A 23,286-nucleotide genomic window follows, 5' to 3' on the forward strand; every position below is an offset into this window, starting at 1 on the left:
GTTGTTGCAGCTGTAAGAGTCATCCATAATAATACGGAAGGGATATGTCATAAGAATGATTGATATTCTCACTACAAACTCACTTTGGCTCTGCTTACAGGACATTTTCGATGAAATCCAGCCCTGAGTCAGAGTCAAGTCACTTTGGGGCCTAATTTTTGGTCACTTCTACGCCATGTACCTTCCGGGGAATTTGTGAATGATTATTACAGCTTCACCAAGCCTCATGACATTGGAATGGTCTAAAATCCCACTCCAAGCCGACTTGGCTCGGGTATCTGGACATGTTCGATATTATCCGGGCTCAAGCTAGAGTCAAGCTACTGTGCAGTCACTTCTAGGCCTTGTTTCTTCTGGATTAAGTTGAATTGAACCAAAACTCATATAATTCAAGCACAAAATATTCTAAAATGGAACTGACAGCTTTAATGTTAGGCCTAATTAGCGATCGACCCCTAAAAATCATGTATCATATAGGAAATGAATAAGCAGAGCATGCTGCAACTTTTAAATAAATAAAATTTATCATTCATTTTTTATTATTTTAATAATGCTACTTTTACATTGCTATTAAGACACTTTAACAATAGTAATAATAAGTAACGATAAGGTAAGTCTTAAGTCTATATCTAAAAATTCTATCACATACGAATGGAAGCATTTCTTTTTTAATAGATATGTACATTTTTAGAGATCCATGTATACGACAAAACATGCAGAAATTGCTGCGAGGAAACTGAAGAAGCTTGCTGCATATAAGACAGCAGCTGTTGAGTCAATAAATGTGATGAATGAGCCAATACTTAATGACATAGTAAATTGTGCTACAAACAGCATACTTCCAACAATTCCACAATCCGTACCAAGACCTCGTTCAAATACTTCTGTTGATTCCGCCTTCTCGGCAATCTCACTGTCTGGATTTCTAACTTTGAATGTTTGTTTGCTGTGATATTGAGCGACAAGCATGAATGGAATTGTAAATAGTGTCGCATACACAACTCCTGCTGTTGTTGAAAATGCAATAACTCCAATTTTTGTTGGAAATTTTCCTAAAAATGCCATAGCCAGGCCAAATAATGACAATCCACCGACATAGACGTACTTTGCTGAGAATTTTTTGATGAGCTTCTCAATTATCATTGAATATAAGGCACACGCAAAGGCATATACTGCCATACCCATGCATCCGAATCTGATTCCTTGGTCATATAGCTACAAAATGAGGAAATGGAATTAAATTTTGTGGAATTGATGATGACTAAGTAAATGACTATTACCTGATATTCATGACTTTCTGGATCAGCTGACGGATCGCCACCAAAGACAGCTTCACCAACAAAATCTGTAAAGTACAGACAATACACGATGTGTCCCATCCAAGCCAAGCAATTCGTTATGCATAAAATTCTCAACGATTTTGGCATGAAAATGATTGACTTTAAGTACATCATCTGAAAAATAAATCTTTATGAAGCACGTATACTCAAATTAATGTCTAAAATATCTTACAAATGTGACACTCGAATCCTCATCATCATCGTCATCATCAGAACTGCTTATTGATGATGAACTGCTTTTAACAATCACTTCTGTGTAGCTATTTACAGCACCATTGGTAACTCCATTTGGTTTTAGCTTCTCAGTCACAACCATTGCTGTAACTGGTATCTGTTGTATCTGCTGCTTTCCATTTTCCATAGCTTTAAGCCTTTCCTTCTCTTTCTTTACTGTAATTTGTGTTAATGGTCGAAGCATTTCGTCTGATTCGAGAAGTTTTAAGGGAATTTCTCGGAAGCTTGATATCGTCGTCAGACTGCATAGGATGAATATTACAGTCACTAGGGCGAATACTGCGGAATTGAAAAATTGCAGATTTTATGATTAATTGATTTGATTGACAATTTGAGGCAATCGTAGGGCTAGTAAAGTAAGGGATCTGGATGAGAAAAATCCAGATCCCAACAGACAGCTTCCTTCCGACAGCATCCTTAAATTATTGAATCATTAATGTCTACTCACCAGTTTTGATGTTATCGCCTATCAAATTAGCAAATATAGTTCCATTCCAGTCAACAGCACCAAGAGCATATCCAAGACATCCACCGATACCAGCCATGATAGTGAATGTTGACAATGCCTTGCCATGTTCCTCAGATAGACACACATCCAATAAATAAGCACGTGATGGTGTCTGACAGTTATCTGCTGAGAAATCGAGCATGATTGTTCCTAGCACTGTGAAGCATAAAGCCCAATAGAAACTACTTCCAGATAGTGGCGCATTTGTCTCATATTGCACATTTGTAAGGTTTGAGTTCACTGTATTATTTGTAATGATTGTAATATCATCATCATCTTCCCATCCACCAACAAATTCACCTAATAGTCTACCATAAGGTGCTAAAAATAGCCCTAAAATAATTCCGAGTGATAAAGTAAAAATAACAGGACGTCTTCGTCCAAAACGTGATGAACATCTATCCGATATTGATCCGAGAATTGGCGATAAGAAGAATCCCAAAAATGGCGAAAGAGCCCACACAAGAGTCATGTGTTTATGCTCTATACCGATCGATAACAGTATCGGTGACACAAATGCTGTCTCTGCACTGTAGGCGAATTCGATTCCCATAATTATCAACGAGAGTCTTATCAGCTCGAACCTCGTCTTCCGCCTGAAAACGTGTGAATAATCCTGATCTTGTCGTCTGGCATGATCTTGTCGTTCTTTAAGCATCCGCTGACCTGGATGGATGGAAATTAAATTTTGAGTACCAAAAATTTTTAAATTCATTTAAACTTACGAACTGGATCATTCTCATCCTTAACACTTTTTCGTCTCTTACTGATTGCATTCACCATCTTTGTGTACTCGTTCGTTTTGTTTCTGTTGAGCTTCTGATGAATAAATTTTTCTATCGTCAAATATAAGGGAAAATAAAAGGAGAATAAAAATTTGTTATTTAATTTATTTTACAGCTCTTTTTTTAGTCGTGAAAATATCAATATTATTCTATAATGAGATGCACATTTCAATACTATTTTTGATTCAGCTGCATATGACTGGGATTGAGAGGAATTATGTGAATATTATGTAATGTTGTTTTTGTTTGTGAAGTTGATAGATTTTTCTATGATTATGTGGATTGAACATGGGGAGGTAATATGAGGGTTGGGAACTCGTAATATCCTTAATAGAACTGAATTAACTTAAGTGTTCCAAGTCATACAACTTCTGAGGATCTCGAACCTACGTCCATTGATTTCCGCTACAAAAAGCTTAAATCAGTGGTGACCAACCTTTTATTTTTCGTGGCACACCTTGATGGTAAGCCTCGACATAAACCGAACACGGCACACAGGTGGCCACAGGTGGCTGACTTCAACCTTCTTTCTCTAAACACTGCTGATTACACAATTCTTTCAGTTGTATTAAACCACAGCATAAATCCGATATTAAGCATTGTTCAAGATAAATTGAAATAAATTGCATAGTTTTAGGCGAAGACAACCTTAATCAACTCCTTAAGATAGGCAATACCACAAGTATCGATATACCCATATATATTCTTAAAAGCCAATAAGTTACCCTCCCTTGATAACAATTAATCTACATTTCAGGTTCCAATGATTTGATTGTCACTAATCTCAATTTAATCAATTCTAATTAGCATGTTCCCTATTTTAGATGCTAATTTAAACGAGCTGCATTAATTAAGAATATCAAAAGAATGTGGGTAATCCTCATGACGAACATAATCTTTCGTTATTATTGTTTTTAGACTGTCACTAGACTAGTTCGAGATTCTTTGATCTTTATATGCCTGAGCAGTACAGCATGTTCGCTAGGGTATCGGAATGTCACCGTATTGACGGTAAGACGCGAATATGCTAAGTATGCGATTTGTCGCATTCCTTAGTGGTCAAAAACCGTTAGAACTATGCATCAACTGGATATTGACTTGCCTTTAACTAGTTATAACGTATTTTGTCCACTCGGGATTGTGTTGCTCGGAATGGATAAGACTCATTCTCATCACATTCAGTCAAATATTTAGATTTCCACAGTATAATCATAAGGAAGTTCAAAACACAAGATAACTGATCTACTCGAATAATTTATTTTTATCTTCCTTTAATCTATTAGAAACAAGAGCAATCTTATCACTTATGAGATATTTCTAGAATCCCCCACATAAATCTTCACATAATAATTTACCTCATTTATTTATTTATTTGCTTGCTTGTTACTTGATAAGATGTAAGGGTTATAAAAATATTAAATAATTTATTAAAATAAATATTAGCTATGACTATAGCTGCTTACACTACTGAGTGAGTAAAATAATAAATTTTAACTATAGCTGTTACTAAGAATTTCTCAGATTCGCTCGTGCTGTGTTTTAAATCACGTTTAAAATTTGACAACTTCTAGTTTCTTCATTTTACAATAAAAAAATGAATGGAACGACGTCAGTGGGGAAATTTCTTATCGTTACTTAGATGAAATTTCAGAGAATACACGATTCTAATTAGAATCTTGACAATAATTATTGCAAGAATAATTACTTCTGTTAAATCTTGTGACATAAGGGAAATTTCGCAATTTATTGACAAGCTGCAACGCAATATAATGCTATGAACTGTACTATATTGTACTATACTGTACTATACTGTACTATACTGTACTATACTGTACTATACTGTACTATACTGTACTATATGGCTTGAGGCTAGAGTCACTCTTGTCTGTGGTCAGATTTTCGGCCATTTTCTACGCGATGTGCTTTTCGCTGCTACACTATGCTATGAGTTATTACTAAATATCCCTAATATTTATGCAAGAGTGCTCTTGGACGTCCAAAGAACTCATCAACAGAATCTATCGATCGGACTAATATTGAACTTGAAATCGACAATATCCAAGTTGAAGCCAACAATAAAAACCAGCTTGAAACAGCTTCTATGGGAGGTCATGGATCAATTGATCTGCATGGCCAGCAAATTAAGTAAGTAAGCTAAGTATTTATAGTATGATTGAGGATCAGACTGCCAAATTAAAAATATTTACTAAAGTATTAAACGTTGAATGTTAAGGCAGATCACGATCAGCTTAAAACTTGTTATTTAATTTGCATTTTTAATTCTGTTTGAGTTTAAAATAATGAAATTATTTGTAAATAAGTATTTGCAGAACTAATTTGCATTAATTCAACTGTTCTACTAAAGAAACTGTTGTATCTTGATATTGTTCTACGTAGTAATTCTTTCATTGATTAAAGAATAAAGGTTAATGGAATTGCATAGAAATGTATTGGAATTATTAGGGCAGTGTTGCTGACATTTTGAATTGGATTATATGCAATTTGAATCTGTTGTTACTATGAGAAGATTAGATATTAAAAAAATGTTGATGATCAATGTCAATGGAAGTAAAAGAAGTTATAATATCGTGTTTCAATGTCTCAATTCCTTAAAATTGTAGTTTTTGCAATGTAATTTATAGTGTTCTAGTTTCTTGAATAATTTTAGATGACTAAGACTTAAAGTCGATTCGGATTTGGTCCGAAATAATTGGATCGACTTCATAGAATATTCGAGTCATTTTTTAACACTTTTCATAACACCCGGAATGCAGACTACGCAAAAATGGCTGAAAATCCGGTCTCAACCCAGCGTGACACTAGAGTCAAGACGGGTTTCGACTGGATTTTCAGTTATACCGTACGTTCTTGTGACAGTACTCAAGCCATTCAATCAAATAAGTATGCAATTCTATTTAAAAATTCAATTTTTTGTCCAAAAATGAGACTTAATCTTAAAGTGAAACTGTATTTTATATCGCATGTATCTTATCCCTTAATCATTTATCAACATTGTAAAAAAAATTGTGAATTTGCACCTTTAAAAATGAGATAAATTAAGAATTCACATGATATCATGTTGGATTCCTGCATTAAAATCTTAATCATTTTTTTTAAACATAAATTTTTGCACCATAAATTGATTTTTTAACATAATTTATGTTAATGTAATAAAACACTCAATGGGATGTCTTTTGGATATAACTGCAGGTAAAGGAAATAATCAATTTTATATTGAATGAACTTTTGGATGGAATTTCATGATTTCTAGAAGATTCTCTGAAGAAAAGCTGTTGAACTATATTTTTAACCAGATTTGGCAGGTCTTTAGAGTCCAAAAGTCCAAAAAATCCGGACTTTGTGAAGTCGGACTCCACTTCTGTTTTGGAGGCGACTAATCGAGTCCAGACTCCAGTGAAAGCGCCTCCACATTGCTGGCATGCCAACTATATTCTTAACACTTCCCCAGCAGACCAAGTGACCGCTTTTAGGTACCATGGTGGTATTTCTGTACCATGAAAGCAGGCTTTTTGCATATTAAGGCTCATGACATCGCATCACTAGCTATTCCACATAAATTCAATTAAAACTCACCAAATATCAACAATTAAAATGAAATAACAAAAGTTCTTAATTAAATCAGTCTTTATCCTTCGGAATTTATAATTTATTTGATCTTTGGTTATGCCTTGATGGACTTTTCTCATAACTTTTACTTTTTATGCTAATCCACTTTTAAAACTTAATTATTTTTTGGTAATCTTGTGCTAGTAATTTTCCATTCACAAATGAAAATAAAGGAGTTCCTTATCAGTCAAGATAAAAATATTTTAAAACACTTCCACTGTCTTCCTTTATCTTCCTTACACGATCACGTTTGGGTAAAAACTGAGATCTTGTGCATCGAGAACCGATGGTTTTATACAGTTTAAAGTAAAATAAGATAAAGGCACGTATGCGGATGAAAAGTAATAAGAAGATAAATACAGATAGATGTCAAGCGACAAAAAATGGAAATGAAGATTTAAGAAGATACGCACCAGAGTTATTTTTAATAAATTATATGAGAAATTTTAAGCTGTTAATCATTTAAAATCCTATCCAGAAATGCCCTAAAATGAACCCTTACATTAGATTTTAACACAAAATGTGGAACAAGAAATCAAATAAATTAATTAGAACTTCCAATGCAATTACATCGTAAAACAAATCCAATGGAAGGTTGCCTTATCTGAAATATTTCGTTGTATCATGAAATGTCGTGCACATTTCTCTTTTACGATTCGAAAACATGCATAATCATTATGACTGCTCATCATTCAATGTTGTTGGAAGTCGATCATCAACAATAATGATTATGGGAAATGTTTATGCGTAAATTTAAGGAATTGATGTTTGTACATTGAAGAAAATGTCTTAAGTATCCTTAAGATTCTAGTTGATTTGCAAGGAGGAAATGATTGCAAGTAGTTGATAATGCAAAACATGTAATTCAAGGATTACTGATAAAATATTGCATTCTCTGAGTAATATAGGTCAAGATGCATGTATATTGAACTTAGGGTAATGCGCATATGTGTTGAAAAGAACGCTAAAGTCATTAACATCCTGAACTGACTTTCTTTCTAGGAAATTACCATTTTTACCAAATCTAAAATTTCATGTGACTTAAAGTGTTTGAAATGTTGAAATGCTTGACTGGAAGTGCATAAATATTTATTTTTTTTTTGGTGAATTATTTACGAATGACTTCTAACGGGTTATCTTTGTCTATATCTTGGACAATGCCCGAGTGTACAACTTGACTTAAAGTCTAGTCGAGTCTTGTCAATAACTTGATCTATGGTCAACTATTGATTAATTTAATAGAACTTTAAGGAGAAAATATCTTTAGCTTTTTACCAAAAAAACTCATCATTTCTTATGATTCCTTCCAAATTTGGTTAAGCATCAAGTATGAATGACCCCTATCTACAATATACCAATTTAAGAAACCAATGAAATAACATAACACAATCTTATACTTAATTTTACATTCCTAACTCAACATATTTTCTAACACAAACAAACTTCCATGCATTTCAATATGTCAAGGTCACATTCTTGAAAAATGATCCATAACTTTATCTCAAAACTGCATTTTCTAAGAAACATGATCTCTTTCAAAGCAAAGAACCACTTTATCGCTGTGCTGTGCATGAGAACATTCGAGTACATTCATTCATTCATAAGATAAGAGCACATGCTGCTCACTAAAAGTGAATTCTTGAGAGATTAAATTTAGCCTGAATTGAATTTTGTCAACAAAAATCACGGAAGTGTAATCTATACCCGATTATCATCCTAGAGCAATCATTCATTATTTCTAAATTTAAATTCCATTTTTGATAGGAAAAATTCTTCTTTTGATTAATTCTGTGTATATACAGCATACAGCAATTCTGCAATCATCTTGCTTTGTTATTATTTTGATTCATCACATCAACATTTATGTCTGTTCTATTAAAAAAATTCACTTTTGCCTCGTCTCATGGAAAAGTTTTTCTGTTTGTAGTGAGGCATGCGTCATAACTGCTTGAAAACGTGCAATAAATTTATAGCTTCGTGTCTGCAAACATTTCAAGCTTTTTTTTGTGTATTAAATATTTTGTTTTTTGATGATAATCTTAGTTTTCAGAGCTGGAAGCTTGACTAAACTTCATACAAAATTCAAGTCGACTTCGACCTCTGCAGAGCTCAGTTGCATGCAATAATCAGTCATTAATTTGTAAATAATTTGAATATCACGAAAATGAGGCAATCAGTAAGCATGATATGAATTTTTTTCGGGACATACAATGTCGTAGTATTTTAATACTTTGATAAGGTTTTAAGAACAGTCAAAACAGAGCGAAAAACTTCATTAAAATTCATGAGTTCAAAGCATGAATTTGGTATTAGGTGGTGTGTAGTATTAAAAACTGGTAAGTTATAGGAAGCTGATATGTTGGTTATGTCCCAAGTGATTTGAAACAGAAGCTCATTTTTCAATCATTTAGAAGCCTCAGGCCCATGTAATCAAAATGTTCCGCAGGAACATCAATGCAACACGTATGGAACATTTTGGATGCATGGGGGATGGTAAAGCACTTGGCTTCGGTATTTGGCAAGCGGTTACCAGCGATACAGTCAACTTCAGACACAATTTATGAGATTTATGGGCCTATTGGTATGTATGGTCAGCGAGTAAGTTAGTAAGTAGAATCCACAAGAAACTTGAAATTCATTTGGATTCATCAATCCTGGAATTCAGTCCATGACTACATTCCTACTTTGTGTCGCTCGGGATTGCTATTTAAACCCTTCAAAGTCACCCCGGAAAGCACACATTGAAATAGTCAAAAATCAAGCAACAAATCAGCGATTGCGATGAAATTCCGCCAAACTCGGGCAGACCCAAAACCAAATTTTCGGCCATTTCTACGTCGTGTGCCTTCAAGTCACGAACTTCAAATTTATATCACTTAAATTTCATAAATTGTACTACACGTGATAAATATTAAATGCTGATCAATGAACTATATTTTAAAAACGATTAAGCTATAAATTCTAGTTTAATTTCACGTTAGTAACAAATTATTTTAGCGGCAAAAAGTCAATTGCATTTGATTCCTATGTATTTACATAACACACAATCTAAAACGTGAGTCTTCAAAATTAATATAAACAAAAAAGGAATGTTATTGATTAGTAGGAATTTCACAAGAATTCCTTACATTTTTTATACACAATTTTACTAATACCTGATTTTTAAAGGACTAATCTCACTGATATTTATCAAAAACTAAGATTATAGTGCCTTTATATCAAACTATTAAAATTTCTTCATTGACTAATTAATATTGCGTCGGATATTATTATTTGGGGCTGTTTATTCATTAAGTTACTCCAAAAAAAAGATCGACTTCATCGTTACCCAAGTGACACATCAAATGACCGGCATATAACAAAAACGATCATGACATCATGATGAATGCATTTGCATCGTCATCGTCATGATGCATCGCTGGGGTTAGAAATTTGAGACGGAAATGACAAAAAATTCAAACGTAATATATAAATGAACCCTTTAAAGTTCAGGTATTTAGTTGTTAATTTACTTTCAACCATGAAAATTAATACAAACGTGTGATACTTAGAGTAAGTCATAAAATTGAGAAACTAGGGTTGGATAACGTGGGAAAAATGGTTTGGCATTAAAAAGTAAAATAATTTTAAGAATTGTCTATGAAGTTTTGTCGATAAGTGCCTAAATTTTAGCAATTAAGTTAAAAAATAATCCGTAAATCCTTACACCGAGATAGTGTGAGGTCTGATTAGAGTAGAATCAAAAGTATCGGGCTTGAAAAAGCCGACTTTGACATTTCAAGAGTAAAGCCTCAGTAATCGACATGGTCTGAATAGTTAGACAACAGACCGGATATCTTTATCACTTTTTCTATGAATTATGGGTTCAATTTCCATCGGAAGAGATGATCTCTAAATTATTACATAGAATGATATTCATTAAACAAGAATTCTTATAATTTTTAGAGGAGAACTTGATTCTTTAGGCGTCGCCAACGAGTCAGGACTTCCAAAACCCTACAAACTCTGGTTCACGGCATTACAGGTAGATTACAAAACCCAATTAGAATGTCAAAAATTGATTTTTAGGCAGAGTTAGTTCAAAATTACAAATCAGCTGACAAAAAACGCAGAACGGCAGTCTGCAACCTTTGACGAACTATATATTACAGTCGAAAATTCCAGGCCTGTGCATCTAAAATGCAGGAAATGCAGGGTTTCGGTTCCTAACTTAAATCCTATTTTTTTAAACTGTCTGAATTTAATTCCTTACACCCAAAACTTCATATGTATATTCATATGTGGGATACATTGAGATTGCCACTAAGTTATTCAGTTCTAACTGGATTCTAACCCTCAAACTTATCATCACGTTTCATATAGAAAATCATAAATTCTCTAAAGCCTAACTGCAAATTTTTAATTTATTTTTTTATATTTTAAATGTCATTACCTACCTTGCTTGTATAAATACGTCGATGTCATTTTTTCTTCACTGATTACAAACTTCTACAAACACAAAATTATTCCTTTATTTTAAAAATTTACGGCAATTTTATTTAATTTTATTTTGTGCCAACTAGCAATTTTCGTCACAAAAAAAAAGCTATAAAAAAATTAATTCAATTGTAACTGTATAGTTGAAAAATCGAGAAACAACTGAGACTGAATATTGAAAATAAAACAAAATAGAAAGCAGATTATTGTAAAAAAAATGAAGACTAAAGAATGAAATCAATGATGAGAGAGAAGCCCACAATGATGAGAGAAATATGACGATTATATATTACACAATGTTTTTACTATCATGGAACGCATTAAGAATGAATGTATAGCGTAGATGAAAAAAAATATCAACAGAAAAAAAACAAGACGAAGATGCTCACAGAACAAAGGCATATTCTCTCATTGACGAGGTCGCTATCATCGTCGTAAAATAAGTTCTATTTTTAAAATGTTCATCACAATGGAAATTAGGTGTTGTTTAAGATTAACGTCTGGGAATTTCGGAGTTCATTTAATTAGGACACATGCCTGTAAAGGAGATAGAGCAACAACATAAGAAACTAGGAACTCGGATACCTGTTCAACAGCATTATTGGTGACTTACGATTCATTGACATTTAACTGGCATTCCTTCATTACTATCCTACGCTTTGTTGCTTGGTTGAAGGAATTTGACCATCTTATCCTTCCCTAACTACCCTTCTGTTCTTCTTTCATGCCTCCAATTCCTCCTCAATACTCAAAACAGCTTGAAAAAGTCCAGATCTCCCTCTTTTCCAATGTCACTCAATCTAAGGTCTGCAACACACTACTGTCATTCCTAAGGCAAGTAGTTGAGTATACTTACTGGAACCTTGTGGAGGTGGAGCTTAGGTTACTATAAAAGTCTTTCCTTCTGACCCTTTTGCTGACCTTATCACAAAATTTGTACAAATCATCCATTCCTGCATCTAACTTACATTCTCTAATACCAGTCACTTTTGGGGTTAAAAACATCATTTCTCTGGTGGATATGCTTTCTCGATATCGGAACCGGGACTGGGAAATCCCGAAAAAGTCCCATCCCGGTTCCAGAAGATCTTCGGGATAGCATACTTGTGGATTAGTAGATGAATATATAGACAATTAATTTTAAATTCTTAGTGAGCCTCTCTGATCTGAAAAGTTTGAGAACACCTGATCTATCTCTTTAAACATGCCACAATCTTGCTTAATAACCCTTAATTACTTTGTTATATACAAACAAAAAGTATATAAACTTGACATTGACATTCAATCGATTAATTTATTGATTCATGAGAATTATGAGAAAGGGAAATAATAAAAAATAATTCATAACTGACTGAGAAGTCACAAAAGTGTTAAGTAACAAAATCGATTGAATGATGTATAAATTTGCTATTCTATTTAGCATTTATTTTTCATCAATGATCTCTGAATGAATGATGATGAATAAGAAGCATTTGTATTGAGTGATATGATGTATTGTATTGAATTTTTCATTGGAATTTATGGAATTTTGAAGAATTTATGAAGAATTTTATGATTGTTCATTTTGGTTGCATTCTATATCCGAACGGCACAAGTCGGTTACTCAATCCAAAATCTGGTATCAGACCGGCTTGACTCTGTCATCTGACTGGCATGACTCTAGCAACAGACCGGCATGACTCTGGCATCAGACTAGCATGATTCTGACACTAGACAAACATGAATCTGGTATGTTGAGGCATTTAAACCGAGCTCGACAGCAAGTTAGAGTCACATCGACTTTAGAACGGATTTTGGATCGATTACCCGATTTAGAAGAACTTTACAGTCTTTGATGCGCCGCTTAGTTGTTTACACAACTTTAATATACCCAAGCATCAACATGCTGTTCGATAGAGATCATGAACTTCCACAAATTTTGTAAAATCATTCATCAATACAATTCCTTGTTATCGGCATTTTACTTTATCTAATCTTACACTAGTTTACAATCACGTTGTAGTAACAGACGACCTATGACAATGTAAGATAACTTTGTTGTAAAAGATTGCATTTGACAGATCAATTTAATGAAATTTTTCTTAAATTTACATGCACTGAATATGACAGCCAGCATGACAGCGAAAGTCATTAGCCTTGTCAAACTCAATATTCAGCATGATACCTCACGTTTTTGAATCTTAATTCCGTGTAATAGTAATTTTATTAATCTGTTACAAGCTTGAGACAATTAAGTCGTGTAGATGCCATCACGGAGACATGTTAATGGTGTCGTACCTGCTGTTGTCATTCAAATTGACACTAAAGATCAGATTTGCTACAGCAGACTCAAGTATTGCATCTTTTTGAATCTCTACCTGATCTTTTTTAATAAATTCATTAATTTCAGGTCCTATTGTCCTTGCCATAGTGAGTAACTTGAAGCTCAAACAACCGTATCCGACATCATTTCCAAACAATCCCTAAATCATGTTTACAATTCACGTACATTGACCACCATGAAATTTTTTACATACTCAACATTTTTTTGTCGATCATCATGTACATTGCATGACTTTGAATTCTAGACAAACATATTCTCACCGAACGTAATTTCAGAGTAATAAGCTAGTGAGAGACTTGAATGAGAATTTAGAAAAAATTAGAGAAGTTCATTCCCGCTATTTGAATATAACGATGATTAAGCAAAATAATTAGAGATTAAATTGTTTTCGGATTGCACATCAATTTTGTTGACGTTGTTCTAGAAAGGAGTAAATAGTTTGTGGATTAATCAACATCCTGTATATGGTTGGAGATGGATTTTGTGTATTTATGTGGAATTCTAAAAGTTATGGAGCCTTGCTTTTGAATTTTTAGGTAATTTCGATTGTACAGATTTCCTGAGTTGCATTCTGTCACTCATTTGACAAGAATCTGTCTGGAATTGACAATTTCAGCCAAAGAATCATGAAAGAGTCATCTTCAGTCGCCAGCTGAGTAAGGCCATCGATCACAACTAATCTGTGTGGCTAGAATATTAACTAAGGTAGTAGTAATGACATAATCTGTGTGTGAGACAGACATCTCTTATCGCAACCAAGTATGCGGCACTTATCAATCAAGTTTGATAATTTTCAATAATATCTGATAATTTTGTTTAGTTTCGCATCATTGCCTGTCACTATCACCTCTGATTCAATAAAGCAGAACTCTACAAAGCGAAAGTTTTCTAAAATTATGAATTTCATCACCAAAAGTCTCATTTCAATGCAATATCAATGTACTGTGTTTTGTACTGTGTTTTGTGAAATACTTCCACAAAACTCAAATAATTCATAATCGACTCAATTAAAATCAAAACTGTTGATTGAAGCTTTTATCGATTCCGGAAGAATTTGATTCTTTTGTTCAAAAATATTTTGCCCTATTTAAATTTTAATTACTTTATATATTCACAAATGCTATGGTTAATCTAGAAGAGGACTGCGGAAAAATCTAATACAGCTTCTGTCTTGTTCTCGGAGTCGATGTCGACCTCGGCCTTGAGATGTGTACTTTAAGAAACACTAGAGATAAAGCATAAATTAAATAGTTACTTTGATTTGCTATTTGTTAAACTTATATAAGCTGCAATAGTCAAGTGACTAAAGGGTCAGTCTCTTAGCCGTTCAGAAGCCATGGTGAGCTTGAGGATAGGATATCTTAAGAATTTTCGAAACTGGGACCGAAATCGAGACTACAAACTGTTCGATGTTTTTGTGGGAAGTGTTGGTCTCGAACAACCTACTTCATATTGCTTGCAATAGACAATGGTCTTAAAATGCATATCAAGGTAGGAGATCGAAGTTAGGTCAATGCAAAATTCGATTTGTGGTCGACCCAACATCAAGCCAGCTCAAAGATTGATTAATACCTTATTTCATCGTCATTCAATTTCTATAGCCTTCATTTATAAACAATCCCTCCAATATTCCTCATTATGATAGTCATGAGAAAGAGAGAGTTATGACTTGAAAGTTGATAATTCACTAAAAAGTAATAACTGTGCAATAACAAAAACAAATGGCAAAATCTAATAAACAAAATTGGAATCGCATTAATGTGAAACATTTAATTGAAAGCAGCAACTTGTTGAATTATTTTTCATTTCATTTTCTTATCAATTTGATTAGTTAGTGTGGTGCTGATAAATTTGATTGTATTCAATAAACTTAGTAGTTTTTTTTATTTATTAGCATATTTTGACTGGAAATAGACTCACTTTGGTAACTCATTTTGTACTCTTTTTAAAACTCTAGCGAACTTAACAACTAAACTAATTGGATAGCTAAACGAGACTAATTTTTAATTCTCATGATTCACAATTAATCTCATCAGATATCTGTGTTATATCAGCTGATATGGAGATTGCTTCATTTAGTCTACAATTGTTTTAAACAATGTTGGATAAGGTAGTTAGAAAATTAAAACAGATTGATAAAGATTTGGGTCACCTACAGTAAATGTGATGGAGCATTTTCGTTTTTGCGAATTTCATTAATTTCAAATTTTGATCATTCTTAGTTGCTGCATTTTAGAGAGCAGGTAGGCAAACATGCGTCGTAAAAATAGTCGAAAAACTGACAACCAGTCCACCGTGGCATTGCTAACAGACCAGATTCAATGAAATCCGGCTCCAGACTAGAATCAACGCAGACTGAAGTCGGATTTTTAGTTTCTTCTACATCTTGTGCCTTCCGGGTAAAATATGTTTGTAAAAACAATTTGCGATAATTATTTTTGCTGCAGTGGCTTGCAATTTGTTATTCAAATTGTATTTTTCAAGTCGAAGTGCTTGGCTATAATATTCTAATCTACTTCATAATAGTGAGTAGTTTCTGACTAACCCTTTGTGCTTGCATTTGCAATTAGTATAGATGTGTGAGGTACAGGGGAGTATTGAGGGGATAAACTCTTTAGATGACCTTTTTATTTGGATAAAATTCTTCAATTTGCTAGGGTTTGACATCATAAAGGCACAATCATTTCCAAAATATTTGGATTAAATCTAAAATCTCAGAAATATTCTGATTATGCTTCTGTAGGGCTCATTAAAGGATTTTGCTTATTGACAGTACTACAGTTGATATGGGAAATCTTCATTACAGATAAGAATGCCAAGAAGCAGTCATGGTAGGTTGTCGCGTTGACAGCAAGACATGAGAGTGTCCTGACGTCTACAGGACAGCTGTTTTCGGCCCAATTTTATGAATTAGCATGGTAGTTTGGGTATGTTGGTTAGACAAGAAGAAGAAAGGCACAGATTAAAATTTTACTTTCGAAGATGTTAAAAATTCTTGATTCTACTTATCAGTCCTCAAAAATTTATCTTATCAAGTTATATAATATCCATTAAAATTTCAAATTTCTATTTTAGTAGCAAAATAAAGTAACAATTTGTTCAGATAAAGCATTTTATGCCTCACCATGTTTATTGCATTGAAATTTAATTTTTTCAAGTCATTAAAACCATAAACAATAACTTCAAAGCAAGTCGTGCAATATTGAACAGTTTGAAATTCGTGCCTAAATTTGAACTTCTTATTTTAGTGAAATTTTTATCAAAACGGAATCGAAAAAAATCAAATTTTCAAACTTCTATTGAAAGACCTTGACGGAAGAAGACAAAAATAATTTTTTTTTTTTGCAAATTTAATTTGGGTAAACGATGGATGATGATGATAAATGTGTCAATGATAAGAATGAATAAATAGTATTATTTATCTATATTATACAAGTGTGCGCATAGCTAGCAACAGAATTATTTCATCATTTTTTTTGTTGTCGCTTATGTCAAGTTGTTGATTGGAAGAATTTTGAAGCAATTTAAGAACTTTTAGCTTTTTAGAGCGGCAATGAGCTATCGAGGCAACATGTCCCTGCGCCTCAGCCAAGGAAGTAAGGAGGTAAACATCACTTTTAATGTCAAATGGTCACGATTTGTCGTGAAGGAAAAAATATGGGTTAATATTCTGAGGAACACAATGTAGTCACTAGGTTGAAGTGTTGATGGCCAGACATGGAGGTGTCCTGAAAGGGCCATGTCGGCTGCTTTGATCTTTTATGATAAAGAATAAGAAATAAATTTTTCCACAGTGTCGCACACCGGGAAATTGAACATTTCAAGCTTAAAATCAAGAAATTCAATGATTAGACCAGTGTTGGACAACCTGTGTGCCGCGGCAAACTAGTGTACCACCCAAAAGTTTTGGAAATTGCCATAAATCGTATGCTGTGTGTCGTTTCAATCGAGGATAACCATCAAGTTGTATCGCAAAAACCAAAAGGTAGCCCACAACTGTTTTAGTCTCTAATCTCTGAACAGGAGACAGTTGATAGAGACATTGTTGCATTTTCTATGTCAATTGCAGGAAGCCTGCGATAGACCCAGCTTCAAAGACTAGCTAAGAGATGTCATAGATCACTATTGATACATACGATCAGCTAAGTAAGCAAGATTAGGCTCTAAAAGCGTATCAAGGATGTGAAAATTGAACAATTGATCGGGTTAGCCTCGCTATGTCCCTGTGACTAGAGGATATGCCTCAAGTATTGAGACTTAAAATATCCACTAAAATCCAGAATTAGTCATGATTTAGAGTCTAGTCATTGGTCAATAGGCACTTAAAATTTAAGGCAAAATTAGACTGCTATGTTCGGAATTTTGTTCTTCACATTGTAATACACACACACAGCAATACATCCAAAATTATTCATGATAAAAAAGTATGAGATAGAGTAATTGTGATCATATCAATTAGGTATAATCTCTAGATTGCTTTATCATTATTTCCCCATTTTTTGTTGATAACATTTTTCACAATTTTCCATCAACTCATTTAGTCATCTCGTGTATAAGCTTGTTTACATCACATAAAACCTCTCAAAGATCCAGGAAAGCGCCAATAACTTAACCAATATGTATTAATGAGTTAAATCAATACAAAATACAAAATAAAATCAAAAGTGCTTACGATGAGCGTGAAAAAGAAGCTAGATTTCAATGTCATACTCACTTACATTACATGCTGACTGTCTTATCCGAACAGTTCTCATTGAAAAATATCTTACAAAAAATATTTGTAATTTTCGCATAAACTTGAGCACCATGTTGAGCTGTTTTTGAGGTCTCTAAAACGTGTAACTTTTTGTTGCTTTAATTTCTACTTGTTTTTACGTTGCAATGTGAAATGCTAATGAGCGCATATAACGACATTCACGCAAGATAATCAATCACATATAATCAGCAAGTTTGTTACTTTATATCACATATTTTTGGTTTCTTCACTTCTATCAATTTATTTTTTCAAGTCAAATTGACTAAAATGTATTAACTTCGCTAAAAAAGAAAACTTGGCACGTCCTTATCACAATGAAGAAGCTACTGAACTAAATTTACACGACTCTGCTTATGAAAAAAAAAAAAATGAAATGAAAATAAAAAAATTGACTTGTATTCACTTACATTTGCTAATTTTTCTTGTCCGATGGACGTGAATGAAATAATGTAGGAAAAAAAAAGCAATTGCAGCTGAGAAGGAACTTTTTTTTATGCTTAATTGCAAAAATATCATCTTATCGCTTACGGCAGAAATGCATTTGACCTCATCAAAGTCGCATCAACAGATGATGGAAGAAGAAGCTGAAAAAAACAAAAAGATACAAAGAAAATATAACATAATAAAAAATAAAAATTGCATATTGATAATCTACTGTTGTGGATGAATGTGTTTTTAAATGTTTTGGTTTAAGAAATGTAGCATGCGGGCATATTATGATCTTCAGGGAGGTGAAAAAAGCGAAAAATGTTTTTTTGAAAAAATAACGGTCAGAAAATATTTGAAAATTAACGATCAAAAAATATTTGAAAAAATCAAAGTTAATTTTTTTGAGAAAAAAAAACTGTCAAAAAATATTCAAAAATTTAACGACCAATTTTTTTTGGAAAAATAACGGTCAAAAAATATTTGAAAAATAACTGCCAATTTCGAAATTAGAATCCTCAATAGGTAAGTTGCATTCTACCTTTATCCCTGACTATGTTCAACACACGACAAAGGCAATAAAGATAAGGCTGCCTCATATCCCGATCGTACTTCCACAGTTCATTCTTAAAAAAAATTATGTATGTAATATGTAATAAACTAGTTTGTCTTAGCGTAAATAAATCACTTAAGGTATTTCCTTTTCGTTCGCATATAGAAGCTTCAATGTCATGAAGAGAATTATGTGTAAAATTAATCATAATTTATTCAATGGGAATTTTTGTTCAGCATAAAATTTGCTCGCCACGCTATCTTATGTTGTCTGATATTATTTTAAGTCGGGTTTGGACAGTCGTGCTAATAATTTGAAGGTATGAGGAGTTTTGATTTGCATTTTGACACATTTGTGGATTTAAAATTGGGTAAGCTGAATGGAAAATTTAACGTTTTTCTGAAATTTAAAAATTATTCAAATCCGCTGAATAGAAAGCAACGCTTTAAAATTTAAAATTCAAAATTAGTATGACCGTTATAAAACTGTTGAAATTTTTTTTTTTTAAATTAATTAAGCTTTTAAACATCCAAAAGCGCTTCAATCATCAATTCCTTCATTACATTTTCTACCTTCATTTAAATGCCTGTACGAAAACTTTTATTTTTTGGATTAAATGCTTCCCTTTTTCACGGTGTCATAATTCTTCAAAGTTCATTAAGCTATACAGTTGAAACAAGAATTTGACTTTAAGAACCTGTTTTTCGCAGCGGTTTCAATTTGTTATGCATGTTGGGTCATTTGTCTGGAATAAACATGAAAGGAATTATGCTCATGTCATTTATTATTGCATTAACCGGCAACCATTTGATCACGGATGAAAGTGAATTTAACACAGTTAATGGAATCAATTTTGTTTAATAAATTGCTTTATTCCTATAAGTCTAAAGAGGTATTATTGAATTTTACACAAATCTGGATGCTATGGCTAATAACTTTGTATAATCAGCACCTTTGGCTCTCGTTTTCTCTTTCAAAATTGTTCTGAGGATAGTTGGGATTGGAACGAAAATTCGAGTACCTAAAGGTGTTCCGTTATCATCTATTAATACAACATTATTTGTGTCAAATCTTGGAGTTTTCGGCTTCTGCATTTGCTTCATTCCAACAAGAATTCCCTTCTTCTTTTGGCCCTTAATTGCTACCATAACTTTGTCTCCAATAAATCCAACTCTTTTCTGATTGTAAATATGAATTGTTTTTGGTGGCTTGCCTTCCATCATCGCTCTCTTGCCTATTTCACTGTTGTCCACAACTCTTAATCTTGTTAATAGCCTGACTTCATTATTAATTGGAGTTGTGTGAAATAAATTGGCTGAAACTCGTGTGACAGCTCTTAAATTTGACAGGATTGATGAATTCAGGAACACTGGAAGTAAATTTTACTGTTAGAAAGTGAAATTAAGTTGAAATAATTACGTTTTCTTACTTTTTAATGAAATTAAATACTTTTTAGGAAAATGTTGTTGTAAAGGCGCGTTCACAATCAGGTTGCTTTGATTTAAGTCAACGCTTTATTTTGCAATTTTTAAATTTTATAGACGGTTGATGCAAGGGAACTATTTTTTGGTTTTTTTAGACTTTTTAAGGCATTTTTAACTACTTTGGATCTAAATTACGATATTTCAGCATATTTCTCGATAATTTTGAATATAAAGTTCATCAAAAACTTTAAAAAATTCTTAACGGTCACGAAAAATTCAAAAATTTAATAAACAGAAAGTGAGTACGAGACATCGACAGCAAAAATTCAGTTCCTATAAGAAAATTCAATTTTGGTTGATTCTTCCAAATTTTAATTAATTCTAGTAATCTCATCCTGTAGTTAAACTACACAATGGTAAGAACATCATAAATACAGTATAATAAGCATAGTAAATAACATGAAAATCTCTTAAATTCCACAGTCGCAAGAAGTTGAGGAAACTTTGAAAAGAATCCAACAACATAAAGGAGTTGTAGGCACAATAGTAGTCAATAATGAAGGTAAGTTAATTATTAGAGTTAATTGCAGTATCCAGTGTACATTAGTGCATTGAAATACCAAGTCGTCTAGAAGAATTTACAAATTTTATCGATCAAACTGCACAGTTGTTTACATTCTTCTGGATGATTCATACCTACATACTGTACAATTTGTTGCTATTAGTGATGTCATGATTCTAACTGTTAGAATTTCTTTTTTCGCACATTTTCAGGTGTCGCTGTGAAAAGTACGCTAGATAATACATCGACAGTTCAATATGCTGGATTAATGGGACAACTTGCGGACAAAGCAAGAAGTGTCGTACGAGATTTAGATCCATCAAATGACCTAACATTCCTTAGAATTCGCTCAAAAAAGCATGAGATTATGATCGCACCTGATAAAGATTTTATTATGATTGTGATTCAAAATCCAACAGACTAAAAGTGCTGTTCCTTTACTTAATTTATTTAAAAAATAATCCAAAATGCTTATTATCGTACACAACTTACTCATATAATAAAATTTTCCGTTTGTGCTTTTTCATAACAGATTTTCATGATTTTAAATTCCGGTCGGTGAGTTTTTCACAAGCGACAGTGCAATATAATGTCACAAATGTTCGAAAGAACATCAAGTGAGAGTAATCAGTCTTTCATTATTATCACGCAAGTGCCGAATAAATCCATTAAAGTATGTAAACAATGCAGACGAAAATAAGTGATAAGCTTCGTCTCTTTTTACGTGTGTGACTTTCAAAATATTCTTTCGGACCGATTATTGAGTTAATATTTTTCTCATAAACAGTCTACAAGTGAGTGTCATTGAGAGTAGAAGCAAATAATAAATATTAAGTCAGTCATGAAGATAGGAATTTTGGGTAGCGGCGTTATCGGACTTACTACTGCACTCGAGTTACAAAAAGAGTATCCAAATGCATCAATTTCGATTGTTGCTGACAAATTCTATAAGGACACAGTCAGTTACGTTGCAGCTGGAATTTTTAGACCAGGAACTGCATTTGCAGGACCTACAGAAGAGATAACAAAGAAATGGGTGAAGGATGCTTTCGAGCACTGGGACGACATCAGGAAAACTGCTGAAGCTAGTAAGGCAGGCATAACTGAATTGTCAGGATATATATTTTCATCAATATCGGAATCTATCACACGCGTATGTACTAGTTTACCTTATCTAATCACCTTAATGCCTTTATTATCATTTCAAGTGAAGTTTAATAATAATTAAGTGGCAATTTTTGTAGAATCCACTAATTGAGGATGTCTTGCCTGTATACCGCCGTGCAACAGAAGATGAATTGAAAATTTGTCCTGGAGGTTGGAAATATGGAAGCTTCTTTTCGACTCTCGTTACTGAATGTGGATTATACTTGCCATGGGCAACACAGAAATTTTTAAATGCTGGTGGCATGGTCTTTAACAAGAAAGTCAATACATTTGGTGATATTTATGGTGACCACGATATTGTCATAAACTGTACAGGAATGAGTGCTAAGGAACTATGCAATGATCGTAAACTTGTCCCAGTTAGAGGTCAAATCTTAAAAGTCGATGCTCCTTGGCTGAAAATGGCATATTATGCTGACTATGATACTTACATTGTTCCTGGATTTAGTGCAGTCACAATGGGGGGATGTAGAAATTTTGAAAGTTGGGACATGAATGTTAGTCGACATGACACAGCAGCAATAAAAGAAAGATGTGAAGCTTTAGTTCCAGGTCTTAAAACAGCACCATTGAAGGAAATCAGAGTCGGTCTTCGTCCACATCGTGATCCATGCCGTGTCGAGACTGAATTTATTGATATTCCAAATCGTGGCATTATGAGAGTTGTGCATCAATATGGTCATGGTGGATATGGAGTCACTTGTGCACCTGGAACTGCTAAATATGCTGTTAAATTAGTACGTGATGTTTGGACTGGATACAGCAAGTTGTAGAGTGATGAGATGTGACTAAATTAATACTTTATTTTTGTAAGAGCTAATGGGAATTTATAGGCATTTAAGTATGTAGATGAGAACATTGTAACACTAATGATTAATACACACGATATTATCAGCAGAACTACGAGTGCAAAAGTCAGTTTGCATTCGTAAAATATAGCTATAAGGTGTACTTTTTCATATTATTCAAATTATTTTTCAAGTAGTGCCATATGTCGAGAAAATAACAATCACTTACGTAACATTCTCTTTACTTTTTCATTATCAATTGAGATAATTTATATATGTTGGAGTGTCTTATTTATCTCGTCATCAAGTACTTTTAA

The 23,286-nt window shown here is 33.1% G+C and overlaps 4 protein-coding genes and 1 long non-coding RNA gene across 8 annotated transcripts; 3 read left to right on the forward strand and 2 right to left on the reverse strand.

Moving 5' to 3' along the window:
• Window positions 1–522: 522 nt before the first annotated feature.
• On the reverse strand, window positions 523–18,305 carry LOC139092295 (membrane-associated transporter protein-like). 4 transcript variants are annotated; one of them, XM_070642640.1, is made up of 6 exons: window positions 18,008–18,305; window positions 2,808–2,918; window positions 2,023–2,748; window positions 1,513–1,853; window positions 1,281–1,454; window positions 523–1,215 (listed from the first exon to the last, which is right to left on the reverse strand). In XM_070642640.1, exons 1-6 carry the CDS (start codon window positions 18,099–18,101, stop codon window positions 688–690), a joined length of 1,974 nt encoding a protein of 657 aa, XP_070498741.1. In that variant the 5' UTR covers window positions 18,102–18,305; the 3' UTR covers window positions 523–687. The 4 variants fall into 4 exon arrangements, with proteins under 4 accessions (XP_070498741.1, XP_070498742.1, XP_070498744.1 ...); XM_070642641.1 differs by lacking the exon at window positions 18,008–18,305 and adding an exon at window positions 10,931–11,127 and having other exon boundaries at window positions 524–1,215; XM_070642643.1 differs by lacking the exon at window positions 18,008–18,305 and adding an exon at window positions 10,927–11,127 and having other exon boundaries at window positions 524–1,215.
• Window positions 12,558–17,326, forward strand: LOC139092299 (uncharacterized). The gene is made up of 3 exons (XR_011544581.1): window positions 12,558–13,302; window positions 13,360–14,052; window positions 14,114–17,326. It is a non-coding gene; the product is annotated as an uncharacterized lncRNA (long non-coding RNA).
• A 1,628-nt stretch (window positions 18,306–19,933) lies between the features above and the next one.
• mRpL14 (mitochondrial ribosomal protein L14) lies at window positions 19,934–20,248 on the reverse strand. Its single transcript, XM_070642684.1, has one exon. The coding sequence runs from the start codon at window positions 20,246–20,248 to the stop codon at window positions 19,934–19,936; it is 315 nt and encodes a 104-aa protein (XP_070498785.1).
• Window positions 20,249–20,730: 482 nt separating this feature from the next.
• Window positions 20,731–21,547, forward strand: robl (dynein light chain roadblock). The gene is made up of 3 exons (XM_070642648.1): window positions 20,731–20,868; window positions 20,936–21,014; window positions 21,227–21,547. Exons 1-3 carry the CDS (start codon window positions 20,866–20,868, stop codon window positions 21,436–21,438), a joined length of 294 nt encoding a protein of 97 aa, XP_070498749.1. The 5' UTR covers window positions 20,731–20,865; the 3' UTR covers window positions 21,439–21,547.
• A 136-nt stretch (window positions 21,548–21,683) lies between these two features.
• Daao1 (D-amino acid oxidase 1) lies at window positions 21,684–23,119 on the forward strand. The gene is made up of 2 exons (XM_070642646.1): window positions 21,684–22,167; window positions 22,259–23,119. The coding sequence occupies exons 1-2, from the start codon at window positions 21,856–21,858 to the stop codon at window positions 22,952–22,954; spliced, it is 1,008 nt and encodes a 335-aa protein (XP_070498747.1). The 5' UTR covers window positions 21,684–21,855; the 3' UTR covers window positions 22,955–23,119.
• Window positions 23,120–23,286: the final 167 nt, after the last annotated feature.

This window comes from Chironomus tepperi, unplaced genomic scaffold (assembly GCF_022539635.2).
Source record: "Chironomus tepperi strain 1889 unplaced genomic scaffold, CSIRO-AGI_Ctep_v1 contig_298, whole genome shotgun sequence".
In the NCBI taxonomy this organism is placed as follows: Eukaryota; Metazoa; Arthropoda; class Insecta; order Diptera; family Chironomidae; genus Chironomus; species Chironomus tepperi.

What these genes read in the sequence shown, in the direction of transcription:
- LOC139092295 (XM_070642640.1), bottom strand. Translation starts at nt 18,101, where the DNA reads ATGGTGCTCAAGTTTATGCGAAAATTACAAATATTTTTTGTAAGATAT. An exon ending in AGGATTCGAGTGTCACATTT is followed by an intron (nt 1,455 to 1,512) that starts GTAAGATATTTT and finishes TTTATTTTTCAG; the next exon opens with ATGATGTACTTAAAGTCAAT. An exon ending in CAGAAAGTCATGAATATCAG is followed by an intron (nt 1,216 to 1,280) that starts GTAATAGTCATT and finishes CTCATTTTGTAG; the next exon opens with CTATATGACCAAGGAATCAG.
- mRpL14 (XM_070642684.1), bottom strand. Translation starts at nt 20,248, where the DNA reads ATGGAAGGCAAGCCACCAAAAACAATTCATATTTACAATCAGAAAAGA.
- robl (XM_070642648.1), top strand. An exon ending in AATAGTAGTCAATAATGAAG is followed by an intron (nt 21,015 to 21,226) that starts GTAAGTTAATTA and finishes GCACATTTTCAG; the next exon opens with GTGTCGCTGTGAAAAGTACG.
- Daao1 (XM_070642646.1), top strand. Translation starts at nt 21,856, where the DNA reads ATGAAGATAGGAATTTTGGGTAGCGGCGTTATCGGACTTACTACTGCA. An exon ending in TATCGGAATCTATCACACGC is followed by an intron (nt 22,168 to 22,258) that starts GTATGTACTAGT and finishes CAATTTTTGTAG; the next exon opens with AATCCACTAATTGAGGATGT.